The 13953-nt window shown below is 51.6% G+C and overlaps 1 protein-coding gene across 1 annotated transcript; it reads right to left on the bottom strand.

Annotated features, from left to right (window-relative positions):
- Positions 1 to 2715: 2715 nt before the first annotated feature.
- On the bottom strand, positions 2716 to 13933 carry usp25 (ubiquitin specific peptidase 25; the record flags this gene model as incomplete). The annotated part of the gene is made up of 14 exons (XM_062455338.1): positions 2716 to 3598; positions 4096 to 4288; positions 5772 to 5895; positions 6305 to 6384; positions 6669 to 6747; positions 7536 to 7714; positions 8422 to 8517; positions 9393 to 9566; positions 10800 to 10942; positions 11382 to 11642; positions 12039 to 12267; positions 12716 to 12786; positions 13136 to 13374; positions 13755 to 13933. Coding segments are annotated over 14 exons (2220 nt in total), but the record flags the coding sequence as incomplete, so codon positions are not given.
- Between the last annotated feature and the right edge of the window lie 20 nt (positions 13934 to 13953).

Genomic DNA, 13953 nt, shown 5'->3' with positions numbered 1-13953 from the left:
AGTGGCTGCTGTGACACACCAACCCACTGGCACGGAGCCCAGACAACATTTTTTTTTTCCCTGCACAACTTTTATCCGATCCGTAAAACAGAGCCCAATGAGGGCAGGGCTCTTAGAGAGCATCATTAAGCGCTAAGTGAAGAGACAGGAATTTGAGCACCCGTTTTACTTTTTTTTTAATCTCTCTCTCCCCTCCCCTCCCCCGCCCCTATTCTTAGGCTTTACCCAACTAAAGAGGTGTCCGTTGATTGATATTCAGTTCAGGGAGAAAAAAAAAAAAAGCCCCATGAACAAAAAGGGGAAAATATCTGTTCAGGGAGCCTTTGTAAAGAGTGTCCTCTACAGATATCTGTTTAAACAACGTCTGAGGTTTGCCAACGGAGCAATCAACCTGGAGCTGCAGATATTTTTACGGTGCCTTACCCCTCCGTGTACAGCTCAGTTGATTTGCCAACTTTCAGCGGATTTAAAAACGCTGCCGAAATAGACATTTGAACGAATTTAGCATTTCGAGTGCCTGGATAGAGAGCAGAATATTTCCAGCAATCTAGCAATTCATCAACACGTCCGTCCCGTCCCCCCACCTCCAGTTGGAAAAGGTGGTATCAAATGAATCGGGCAGACAATGGCACACCTATTCGTGATTTCATTCGAATCGTCAGCTCCCTTCTCATCGATTCCGAGGGGCAGTAACAGCCGAGTTCATTTAGGAAGCCAGACAATAGTTTAGTGGCAGCCATGATGCTGTCTGGAAAGTCTGGTGGCAGGCAGCAGAACAAGGCTGTATTGCTCATTTATTCAGACGGCCCGGTCAGTAAAGCACAGCTGCCGAGTCACTGTCTGAGAGTCCTGCTTCACAGCAAAATACAAATGACAACCTGAACATGCGCGTTTAGTGTAAACCTAGTGTGTTACCTATTTGTAATAAACATATAGGTAACCGATCTTCACTGCCTCAATAGCAGCTCTATTGTGCAAAAGCCTATGTTACTATTAAAAAAAAATATAAGGAGTAACATAGAATTTCATGTCAACACAATTGGAATTTTGTTTTCATTTTGATCTAATTGTGAATATCAAAACATCCAGTAAATCCTTTAAAGTTTACATTCCAGATAGTAACATTATCCCAGTGGTTATTCACAGAAAACGGTGGTTTTCTGTATGCTATTGGAAATGTGAGTCCTCATTTGGGAGCTAAGCCAGCTAAGGGGTGTGTGCTTGTGTATGCTGACACAAGAAGAAGGATCGTTTCATGATCATATCACCTATCAAATATGCATGGCTTGGGAGTAAAGTTGGAAGAGATGGCGATAAACACAAGGTCTGGGTGTGGACAGTTTTGCATAGATCTCCACCTCATTGGGGGCAGGGGACCTTGTGACAATGGTCAACAAATCAGAAGATGAGAGAAGTAGACCATTGATTTCTGGACAGATGTGATCCACCTCGGCTAGGGATGGGACGGCGTGTCATGTGTCACAGGCCGTCTAGACGGGCGGACAATGAAGCATCACCATGGAAACGGCTCTTATCAGCGGAGTGTGGCGGTCAACAATGGAGAGAAGTCATGTTTAACAGATAGATTCTGTCTGGCCTTTGAAAGCCAGACTAATTTTAGAGAAAGCTCCCAAAAGGGATTAAATGGCAACAATTCATTGAATAGAAAGTGGCGGGTACTTCCGTTTGCCTAATGAAATTCTTGCAAGGTTATTTTTCCTATTATCATGATTTGAATTAAGAGGAAACAGTTAGGCTACTTCTAAAACTTACTCTTTGGCAGCCGAAAAATCATCGAAATCTTATGATATTCCACATTTAGGGTAACGAGAAAATATTTAGCTAACATTTGTAAACTAATAGCCTACTAAAGAAGCTAAGCCCAATGCTTGACAACATTCATGTGTAATATCAAATACATACAAAACCATTTCAGGAAAATTGCCTATTGTGCTTGCTATTTCGAAAACAATGTTATATAGTAGGCCCTATCGGCGCAACAGACAAATAGGCTATATTTAGGTTACATTGCATTTGTGTAATGGCGTTTTAAATTTACCCGAGCAATTAGTCGAGGGAGCATTCGTTTTACTTACTTCAAACCGACCAGGAGCTAGCGTTGTGAGGTGGAAGGTTTCCATTAGTAGAGGCCTTCTTCGAAATAGCTGGTAGGCCCAATGCCATCACCTGTACAGTAGGCCACCACACTAAAACAGCTTCACGGTAGGCTAAAGATGTTTTCCTTGGTCTAACTAAGTAGATTTTAAGCAAGATGGTGTGGGCAGTTATCGATAATTCAAGTGAGAAGATCGGGTAATGATGGCTTTGACCGATAAACGCTAATTAAATGTGGCGGGTTGGCGCCCAATTTCAAAAAGGCTATTCCGATTGGTTAATTATCTTGGCACAATGTGCAAAGGGGTCCAGTGTATTTGAAAACGAAGAATTTGTATAAAAATACAAAATATGGATAGTGACCACATTTCATTTCACCATTTTCTATAATTCTATCATCTATTATTTGACAACCGCTTTTGCTCTTTGTCATTACAACTTAATGATTTACCCATAAATATTTGGTCATATTCTCTTGGCATAGCCTACTTTTCGTTACTTATGGTTCATCCATGACCATGGTATGGGACAAATGTAGACATTTATGGTGTTTCATGTGTTGTAAATGCAGAAATGAAATCACAGGACATTAGGCAAAGCAAGTATGTATTTGGCCTAAAAGGGCCATAAATAAAACTTTATTCTCTCGATTTATTAACAAACCACAGAGCGTCCATGGCTGTCTACCACAGCCCTCAAAACATCTCATTCTGGTGCAGTCCTCGGGTCGAGAGACCCACTTGAGATACTTAAATCTCAAGGTTCTCTTTGTCGCTTTATTTAGAAAAATAAAACAAAAACAAAATATTTGATAATACTGTACCAAACTGGTGGCAGAGCAGCTGGGAGGTCGTGTTTTCACGCAGAAAGGGGGTGCTTAAGGAATGGGGGTGTGGGGGCTTAAACCAGAAAGACAACAACAACAAACGAATAAAACCTGACAACTACGAAAAGAAAAAAAAAACGTCAAAGTTAAATCAACCTTGTTTAACAAAGCTGGAGCAGCATGCGCTGGCTTTTAATCACTGCAAGACCGCCGTCACTAGACTCCTCGTTCGAGTTCCTTCATCCCAGGACTGTTCCTTACCACTCTCTTGTCGCGTTTTGCTTTAAAAACACATCTGAAATCATAGTATTCATAAGGATAAAAACCTATAGCAGCAAAAAGAGAAAAAACGAAGAAGTAAACAGCTATGGCGAGCGACCCCAGGTTATAAGGAAGGCGTGGGTTAATACAGAGGTCCGTTGGGTGAGTGCCCCAGGCGGGGGGGCTGATGGAGGAGGGGCAAGCGGGGGGGGCCCCCACCAGCTCATCTCCCGTCCGCGGGCCCCCGCCCGAGGGAGGCTATGACGCGGCCGTAGCGCTCGCACAGCTCCAGGGTGGAGTAGGTGGGCAGCTTGGGAGGGTCGTGGAAGCTCTTGATTTCCGTCGAGCAGTCGAGCAACTTGGGGAGGAAGTCTGTCAGCTTCTCCTGCAGGTTCGCTAGAGGGGAGACGACGACAGAGGGAAGATTATTACCGTGGTTGTGCGTCAATCGCGTTCAGTTGTCCCCCTTCCCCCCGTCCTCCATCACGAGACAAATATTTGCACGAAGATATGACTTCATGTTCCGGAACATGCTCTTCGAGGAAAACACAAACAAATAAGAGGAACTAGGCTCTGGTTGTAGTTCTGGGAAGGTGCTATGGGGATGCCAGAGCTTTCTACGAATTGGTCGAGCTCAAGCCAGGAGGGGCATCTCACAACCACTTTCTCTATACTAGCCAGGGTGCTCGGGGTCTCCGACGCCTACACATGTCGACAACCGTTAGCCAACAATCGTCGTAAACAAGTGTCCATCTTCAATTCAGTCATTATATTACTGTGCATCTGACCAGTCGACCTGCACTGCAAAAGGTGAACAGTGACAGAACAAACATCCGATTCCCTACAGTATCTCCCCCACACCTCCCCTATCCTCTTGGTTCCTCCGTACTCACACTCCATCTCCTGGCCCAGGTAGGAGCACCAGCGGTTCCTCATGTCCTCCACGGCCAGCAGGTCCTTCTCCGTGTCGTGGACCAGCAGCAGGGGGATGCACGGCACCACCAGCTCGTTCATGATGCTCAGCCCGTCGCTCACCTCGGGCTCCTCGCCCGTCTCAAACAGGGTCGCCGCATGCTCGTTGAGTTTCTGCGCGGTGGGGGGACGGGGGACGGGGACGACACACGCGCAAACGCGCCAGGAGAGTTCAGGAAAGTTGTTTGTTTGTCATACTCCTCAGACAAAGACCGGTATAGTATTTGCTCCCCCGCCCCCTCCTCCCTTTCCCCCCCCGCTAAGCGCATTCATTAGCATTTAGACCATTTCAATCAGCCTCGCCGGCGGCTCAGGTAAGACACGGTCCCATTTGCGCCGACACAGTACGTGGTAGGCAACCCCTCAGACATCCTCAATGTCCCCGAATGTTCTCCAGTCGGCGGGGCTGACGTCCGCAGTGACGCACACGGGCACGTCTCATCTCTCCCCCCACCCCCATCCTGCCTCGAAAACCGACGCAGACCCAAACTCCCTGACCTCGGGGAGTCGGAGAGCCCTTTCGCAGGCCTCTCTCCGGAACCGGGGGACTAGTGGGTTTGGGGGGAATAGGCGAAACATCCCAGTACATTAACTATGTCAATGTTAGCAGTGTTTTCAATTAAAACAGAGCCCAGGGTAAACAGCTCGGTCGGGGCGGGAGACCCAGGGATCTGGCCGGAGATCTGAGATGGCGGCCTGACTCGGAGCGGAGGGGTTAGCTGAGGACAGGGCCGTGTCTCAGGGTAATGTGTTTACACTCGCCAGGGCCTCCTGCTTCCTATTCCCACTCGGATGATTACATTATGAGCACAATGCCGGTGTAAGGTTACCGGGTGCAGCAGGCTACAGTGTGCCCCCGAGGAGCAGGTTCTGGTGGGGGGGGGGGGGGGGGGGGGGGTTGGTTTCTGGCGACGTCGCCTGGCTGCTCCCCACACCCAGCAGCCTGGGAGAGAAACGCTATGGAAACGGTAGTCTGGTTGGAGTATCGAACCGAGTTTTTGATCGCCGACCAAACTGAGAGCGTCTGCTGAAACGGGCTCCAGAGAATCTTTTTATGGGTCGTATATATATATTAAAAAAATCTCAACTGCCAATGCAATGCCTCAGCAAGAACAAGCCATTTCTCATTTCCCTCCATCAATTCTCGAAATTACAGTGACACGTTCTCTGCACAGTCAGTTTGGCTGAGTCACTTTGACCCAGTCCTGTAATTTGGAACCGAGAGGGGGGGGGGGGGTAGGATGAGCGAGTCGACCGGGGTCAGAGAGGGAGAGAAGCCGACAGCTTCAAAAAAACAATGTTCGTGTTCCGGAGGAATCCGCGCGTTCCGAAACGTTTCCTCCGTGGCCCATTCTTTTGATTACAGACGTATAAATGGCCAATTAAAACATTATCGTTATCGATCAAACGGATCGGTGCTTTACGGATGACTACAGAGGGCTCCGCGGCATTCGTTTTAACGTCCGGGAGAACTCGTGGAGCCTTGGCTTAAGAGTCCACTAACTTCATTAGGTAGACATGGAGGGACATCCATGTAGAGACACTGCATGGCTGTAAGTGCATCTGAGAGGGGGCAGGAGGGGGGAAAAGCACTCACCAGGAGACACTGCCTCCGGTAGCGACCGACGACCTCCTGGTCGTGACCCCGGTACGGCCCTTTAAGCAGCAGCTCTCCGTTGTACTGATAGGAGTAGATCAGGTACATCAAGGCCTCCACGTAACTGAACAAAAAAGAGAAACAGACCAACATTAAAAAAAACATAATCGTTCGTCGTATACATGGTAGCATTGAGAGACGGGACTAACTTGTCCGTGGGGTTAGGTTCCCAGGGAACTGAATGTGTGTTTGAAATGAGAACTACGCAGGAGAAGGAATGGCGTTGTGGCGGGATTCAACGCCACAAGTTCACGAAAGAAACAGAGGCTTTATCTATCGACTCGAACAACCGTCTTGATCTAAGACAGACAGGTTCTCAAGTCAAAGGATCTGCTGCCCTCTGGAGGTGGCAAGAGGGAAGTTCATGGCTTGCAAATGGAGAAAACAGCGGGGGTTTGCAGGAACACCAACTCCGTTTCGGAGTACGACACGGACACTAGTTCGACGTTCAGAATACGGAGTCAGGCGTTCACCTTTTCTTCTGGAACAATTCCAGGCCAATCATCAGAAAGACGGTTGTATCGCGAAAGTTCCTGTAGTCTTGATGCCATATCTAGGGAAATCAAATGACAATTAGCTCGAAAAAAGAAAGGATGCTGAACAGCTGGGGCAGAGACAAAGCACATCTATTACCATCACATCGATTTCAACGCGTCGGGCAAAAAGGTGCACGCGATCCACCGAGCCCTACGCTGCACGCGTCCAGACGCCTAGAGGTGCGCTCTTGTCTAGTGCGTTTTGTGGACGCCCAGTCGTCTCAGGGGAAAGCATTTTTAGGTCTTTTTTGTTGTTTCGTTTTTTTTTTTTCCACCACACGCGAACGACCCTCCGACTCACCTCGTACTCCTCCAGGTTGACCTCCTTCGGCTTGATCATGTCCAGCTTGGCACGAGCCACGTTCATGACGCTCTTACACCTGTGGCCGGACGAGAAGGAGAAAGGGGAAGAAGGTGAAGAGGGGAGTTACGAAAAGCCAAAACGATATGAGGAAGAGGCCGAGACAGGAAGAGACGAAAGGCGGTTGGGTCCGGGCGCTCCCGGGGTCTCGGAGAGGTACTTCGGGAGATGGAAACGGGACACAGTGGCCCTGGGCCTTGACACGGGCCGATTAATCACCCTTTAGTGCTGAGAACAGAACTAATCCGGTCCTCTGGAGGCTGCTATCGAGGCCACGCTCGCACGCAAATCTAATTATTTCGCTCAAAATAGGAGAGTGGAATCAATTCGCTCGTGAATATGGATCGCACATGTACACATTTTCAAAGTGTACATGACAATCTTGGACGCTGACCGAGGTAATCCAGTCAGTAACCTACAGTGATGTGGCATTATTTCTCTCATTTGTCTCGGTTTACAGTTTCTCCCTTCCTAGGCAGCGTTCTGCAACAAAACCGACACAGGACAACCTTCAGAAGCTGAAGAACCTTGGAGAAAGTTCAAACCCGGATACAGGTCTGACCTAGCTTACTAACCTCTGTGTACGACCGGACTGCTTTTTATAAACGCACAGCCTGAACGTAACTGGAACCGACTGTATATCTACAGGCAACAAACTGTTTGAAAAAGGCCGACTCATCGTTTGAGACGTGGAATTGGGCTTTGTCGCCCTCTGCTGGGGCTTCAGGCTTGTCAACACTGAAGGGACAATTGTTCCTCGAAATAAATTCAATGACAAGGCCGCGAAGACGTGCGGCTGGCGGTCACCTTTCGTCAAAGCCCAGGTTCCTGTCGGCGAACTGCATGAGCAGGGTCCTCTCCAGGATCTTCTTGGGGGCCTGGTTCTGGATCAGGTACACGATCACGTGCTGCAGCCGGTAGTCGCTCTCGGGGGGCGTGTCCTCCTGAGCGAACCTCAGCAGGCGAGTGTACTCTACCTTGATGGCCTGTGAGAGAGAGAGAGAGAGAGAGAGAGAGAGAGAGAGAGAGAGAGAGAGAGAGAGAGAGAGAGAGAGAGAGAGAGAGAGAGAGAGAGAGAAACAGAAAGAGAGAAAAAGAGAGAGAGAGAAAGACAGAGAGACATAGAGACAGAAAGAAAGAGAGAGAGGCAGAGAGAAACCGAGAGATGGAGACAGAAAGAAACAAAGAGAAACAGCGACAGAAAGACAGAGAGAGAGAGAGAGAGAGAGAGAGAGAGAGAGAGAGAGAGAGAGAGAGAGAGAGAGAGAGAGAGAGAGAGAGAGAGAGCGAGACAAAGAAAGAGAGACAGAGAGAGAGACCCGAGTGAGGACGAGACAGGCAGCATCCCACGGCGGTGTGGACACGAATACAGATGTCTGCTAATGCACTTCCCTCCCGAGACCCTTCCCTGAGCTAAGCAGCCGAGTAACGGACGCAAATGTCAAATATCGGTCTCCTGCAAAGTCACTGCTGCGACAACACACCAGAGGGCCGTTTAGAGCATGGGCGTCGTTGCCGAGCGACGGCTGCGAGCAAGCGCGACAGACGTCGACTACAGAGAGAGAAAAAGATGAATGGGACAGTTGCTGGGATGGCTGGCATGCAGTGGAAGACAGGGTGAAGGGCTCGGGTGGGAAAACAAAACACCAAATATGGGTTGCGAGAGGGAGGGCGAAAGAAGGAGAGGGCATACCTTGAAGAAGGCCGCCTCAGGGCCAGACTGTTCATACACACCGCTGGACTTGCCAATGGCCATTATAATACCCTGCATGTTTGGGGTCATCATCGCCTGTCCGGGGAAGGGGTGGGTGGGTGGGGGGTTAACAACAGGACACACAGCAATCCTGGGATGACCTCGTTTCCGGCAGCTCCAACACTGGCGGCCATGCGCGTCGCGACGGTGCATAAGCGGCGGTTAGCGGGGGGGCCCATGCACTCCGGGGGGAGTCACACACAGGCGTCCGGGAGGCGTGGCCCCCCCCCCCCCCCCCCGCCCTGTAGCCAGGCTAGCGGCGTACGTGCTAGCCTGGTAGGAGCCGGCCGCGTGTAGCCACGGCTCCGTGGGGGGTCACGACTAGCACGCGCCCGTGGGACCGGAGGCTTGTTGACCGCGCTCCAGCGCCGGCCACAGAACGGAACACCGTCGAGGGTGCAGCCAAATCGAGCCAAACCAAACCCCTTGAAATAAGCCATGGTGCTGATAAACAGCTTCAGTCACACACAAGTAACACAAGCTGAATATACGCAAGTTACACATGCTGTATATAAAAGGCATATTCTATATATATATATATATATATATATATATGTGTGTATTACATGAAAGGAATCTTAGACACCAAACCACGAGCGCATTCGAAAGCTACATTATCGGCAGCAAACACAGGTGAGGGCCTGAGGTTCGAGCTGAGGTTGTCTGTGAAGCTAAGGGAGGCTCTCCAGACCTCAACGTGCTTCGGCGGCAACCAACCGGAGGGCTTGTGTGGACCCTCTGTTAACTCAAACCTAGTCGGATCAATCTAGAAAGAAAAAAAACGCCTTCCAGTGAAGGTCTGAGCCAGGCGGGGAGGAAAACCAAAACAACTCAAAACGAAGAAAACCCCCATGCAGCTAGGACCCAGGAGACACCAGGGAGGTCGGGGAGGCCCTCCCCTCTCTCTCTACCTCGTCGTCGTACCCCCCCGCCTCCGACTCGATGACGAAGGTGCCCACGTGGGGAATGGCCACCTCCACCACCCGCTGGCCGCCGGCCTCGCCCTCGACGGGGGGGTCGGCGGGGGGGAGAGGGGGCGGGGGCAGGGGGGAGCTGGCCCGCCCCTCGACCTGGGCGGGGGGAGCCTGTGGAGAGAACGGGAGAGAGAGAGAGAGAGAGAGAGAGAGTGCGCGGGGGCTTGAAGGAGACGGACACAGGTGGGGATAGATGGCGACGTGGATGGGAGAGAGGGAGGGAGAGAGGGTGTTCGTTTCCCGCCCTGGGGGATGCGAGCAAAGTTTGTTTTTTCACCTTTGTCTCAGGTATAGTTCAGTCCCTCTCGTCGAGAACGACTCAAACTGAACCTTCCTTCTTTTAATGCTATGATGATGAGCATGATGAGTTAAAAAATAAATCAATACTGGTGTGCATGGCTTTGTTATGACTCAGTGATGACTTTGATAAGGTCAAAAGAGTATACTTCTGAAGTCAAGTCAGCCTGGTGGAGTCAAGTCTGTCTGGCAGGATGAAGGGAGAAATCTCACAGAGCTGAATTCCTCTGAACATTGAGCAGAGGCAGTATCTTCTGGAGTCAGCATCAGGGACGAGAGCCAGTGAGGGGGTGGGGGGTGCGTTGAGCAGGGCTGTGTGTGTGCGTGTGTGGGTCTTACTGCGTTCAGCAGGGCTGTGTGTGTGTGCGTGTGTGTGGGTCTTACTGCGTTCAGCAGGGCTGTGTGTGTGTGTGTGTGTGGGGGTCTTACTGCGTTCAGCAGGGCTGTGTGTGTGCGTGTGTGTGGGTCTTACTGCGTTCAGCAGGGCTGTGTGTGTGTGTGTGTGTGGGGGTCTTACTGCGTTCAGCAGGGCTGTGTGTGTGCGTGTGTGTCTTACTGCGTTCAGCAGGGCTGTGTGTGTGTGCGTGTGTGTGGGTCTTACTGCGTTCAGCAGGGCTGTGTGTGTGTGCGTGTGTGTGGGTCTTACTGCGTTCAGCAGGGCTGTGTGTGTGTGCGTGGGTCTTACTGCGTTCAGCAGGGCTGTGTGTGTGTGCGTGTGTGTGTGGGTCTTACTGCGTTCAGCAGGGCTGTGTGTGTGTGTGTGTGTGTGGGTCTTACTGCGTTCAGCAGGACTGTGTGTGTGTGTGTGTGGGGGTCTTACTGCGTTCAGCAGGGCTGTGTGTGTGTGTGTGTGTGTGTGTGTGGGTCTTACTGCGTTCAGCAGGGCTGTGTGTGTGTGTGTGTGTGTGGGTCTTACTGCGTTCAGCAGGGCTGTGTGTGTGTGCGTGTGTGTGTGGGTCTTACTGCATTCAGCAGGGCTGTGTGTGTGTGCGTGTGTGTGGGTCTTACTGCATTCAGCAGGGCTGTGTGTGTGTGGGGGGGTCTTACTGCGTTCAGCAGGGCCTCGGGGCCCCGCTCCTCCAGCTGCTCCGAGGCGGCCCTGGCGATGGCCCTCTCCGTGTCCTCCTGCAGGTGCTTGGAGTCGTCTGTAGGGGACGGCTGCTCCATGTACTCTGGGTCATGCTGCGGGTCTGGAGACACACACACACACAGGTTGTGTTTTCTATCCTAGTGAGGCCCGACCATTCGCTCATTCCTGTTCTCCACCCACTAGCTCCTTAACCCTGACCGTGACCCTTAGGGTAGTTCTCGAACACAAGTTCAAAAACCCCCCCAAGGAAAGCATTTGAAGGGCCAGGAAAAAGGCCCGTCAAGGTCAAGTTTCTCATCCTTTACAAACACACACAAATAGGTGAAACGACCCTCAACCAAGGGGGCCGACCGCGGAGGAAGATAACATTCTCCGGGCTAACAGTGTGGCGTTCTGTGGCGGTCACTCAACACCCATGTGCCTACTCAAGCACCCCCCCCCCCCCCCCCCCCTCCTCAGAAACCCAGCTGGAATCTTCCCACCCACCATCGATCTGGCCATTAGGTATTCTCGTCTGCACAGCAGCGCGTGACCCTGACCTGAGTTGTCGGGCGGGCTGGGCTCCGTGCTCATTGGCTGAGGGGAGGCGGCGGAAGAAGCGGCGGCGGTTGCCGAGGCGGTTGCCAGGGCGGCGGCGGCCAGGGCCAGCTTCTCCTGCTGGGCCTTGCGGGCCTGGAGGAGGTCCCAGTCGGCGAGCTCCTTGTCGAACAGGTGGTTGTCCTCCTTCACCGAGAGCTTCAGGTCGGCGGGCAGCTTGTCCAGGCCGCTCAGCATCTGACCCGTCTCCTTGTCAAACTCCTCTGGGGAGCGAGAGACACAGAGAAAGAGAGAGAGGAGAGACATAGAGAGAGACATAGAGAGAGAGAGGAGAGACATAGAGACAGACATAGAGAGAGAGAGGAGAGACATAGAGACAGAGAGAGAGAGACAGAGAGGAAAGACACAGAGAGAAAGAGAGGAAGAGACAAACAAAGAGAGAGAGAGAAAGAAAAGATACAAAAAACGTCAGCCTATGAGCGACTGAAGTCCGTCAGACTGAAGTCCTTCCAGTCCAGTCAAGCACTCGCGAAACAAAAAAACAGCGGTGTCAGCGGAACAGCAAAGTGAAACCGACCAGGACTAAACAGATAATACCGGTCACACCATTAGCAGTGGTGGGACTGCCAGAGAGGCGAGGGAGGGGGGGGGGGGGGTACCTTCAATGAGGAAGGGCTTCTTGTCGTTGATGTACATGAGGCAGTAGGCGCTGGCGTTGCGGTAGCCGCCGAACGAGTCGCGCACCAGCTCCTCCCAGGACGACTTGGTGACGGAGATGTCGTTGTACTTCATCCAGCGCCGCTGGTGCGGGTCGTAGATGTACGCCCAGTAGTGGCCCGCGTTGGCCTGGCCCTCGTGGACCAGCACGGCGTGGAGCCGGTAGGGAACCTTTCGTTTGAAAATTTTAAAAGGGTCAATAACATGTTTCAAAAGTGACATTGTCGTGAACAGAGCACGTTGAAGTTTAAATGTGGTAGGAGGGCGTGCGGGGTGTTGGGCCTCTCCCTCTCCCTCTCTCCCCCCCTCCCCCTCCCCCCTCCCCCTCCCCCCCCCCTCCCTCTCTCTCTCTCTCTCTCTCTCTCTCCCCCTCTCTCCCCCTCTCTCCCCCTCTCTCCCTCTCTCTCCCTCTCCCTCCCTCTCCCTCCCTCTCCCTCCCTCTCCCTCCCTCTCCCTCCCTCTCTCTGTGTCAGTTCAATGGGCTTTATTGGCATGAAAGAATACATGTTCAACGGTGGAATTCCAGAAATATACTTATATGTCTCTCTCTGTCTCCCTATCTCTCTCTCTGTCTCTCATCTCTCTCTCATCTCTGTCTCTCTCTCTCTGTGTGTCTCACCTGCATCATGGACTTGTCAGAGTACATCAGCTCGATGGTTCTGTGGATCCTGGAGATGCTTCCCTGGAGATCTGCAGGGAAGCGGCGTGTTGATTTATCACAGTTGTGGGACATTCAGGCGTGTGGGTGTACGTTTGCGTGTGCACTGTGTGTGTGTGTGCTGTGTGCGTGTATGTGTGGGTGTGTGTGCGTGCGTGTGTGTAATGGTAAGTGTGTATGTGTATTTGTGTAATGGCAAGTGTGTGTGTGTATGTGTGTAAAGGTAGGTGTGTAGGTGTGTGTGTGTGTGTAATGGTAGGTGTGTGTGTGTGTGTGTGTGTAATGGTAGGTGTGTGTGTGTAAGTGTGTGTGTGTGATGGTAGGTGTGTGTGAGTGCGTGTGTGTAAATGTGTGTGTGTGTGTGTGTGTGTGTGAGGGTACCGCGGGTGTCGTTCTCCACCTCCCTCCTCCAGCGGTGCAGGCAGCCCTCCAGCACCCCCAGCTCCTCCTCGGTGACGTGGCGCGGGGCCGGGTGCATGGGCATGTCCGGAGGCAGCCGGGACTGGGTGAAGGGCTTGTGGATGGGCACCCTCTGCTGCTGCGGAGGCAGGGGCAGGCCGGAGGGGCCCGTAGCGGGGCCGGGGCCCTCGGGGGGGCAGGAGGGGCCCTGCTCAGCTGGGCTGGAGACAGAACGCTGGAGTTATCTTCCACATGCAGTGCAGCGCCAACGTCTTTGGCACCCGAAATATTTTTTATTATTAATATTGTCTTCAAGATTTATTTTGTCTCCTGTACAGCCAAAAGTGTGGCAATATGAGACATTTTTGTTTAGTCTTTCGATTATTTATGAAATGATTTTTGCTTCCCTTTTTAGAATGTGTATTAGTGCCTAAGACTTTGGCACAATACTGCACACACAGAACTCTTATGAAGTATGGAAACTCTTATCAATGAAAGCAGAAACGGAATCCGTGATTGGAAATGACTCATCCATGCCTCGGCCTTGACCTCAAAAACATTTTGTCGTTGTCGTTGTTTTACAGGCGATGGTGTTATTTACCTCGCAGCGGGCAGCAGTTGCCCTGTTGTGCCACCAGGGGGTGCTGATATGTCGACGTCCTCCACTGGGGAGGTGCAGACAGGCTTGCTGGAGGCAAACTCCATGGCGTACTGCAGGACATCTGCCAGAGGAAACCTCTTGGGGCCAGAGCCATAGCTCAGATACCTGAGAGGGGGAGGGAGAGAGAAAAAAACAGGCA

Source organism: Osmerus eperlanus, unplaced genomic scaffold (assembly GCF_963692335.1).
Source record: "Osmerus eperlanus unplaced genomic scaffold, fOsmEpe2.1 SCAFFOLD_764, whole genome shotgun sequence".
Classification (NCBI taxonomy): domain Eukaryota; kingdom Metazoa; phylum Chordata; class Actinopteri; order Osmeriformes; family Osmeridae; genus Osmerus; species Osmerus eperlanus.
The sequence above is the reverse complement of the archived record's forward strand: the minus strand, read 5'-3'. Positions and strand labels throughout refer to the sequence as shown.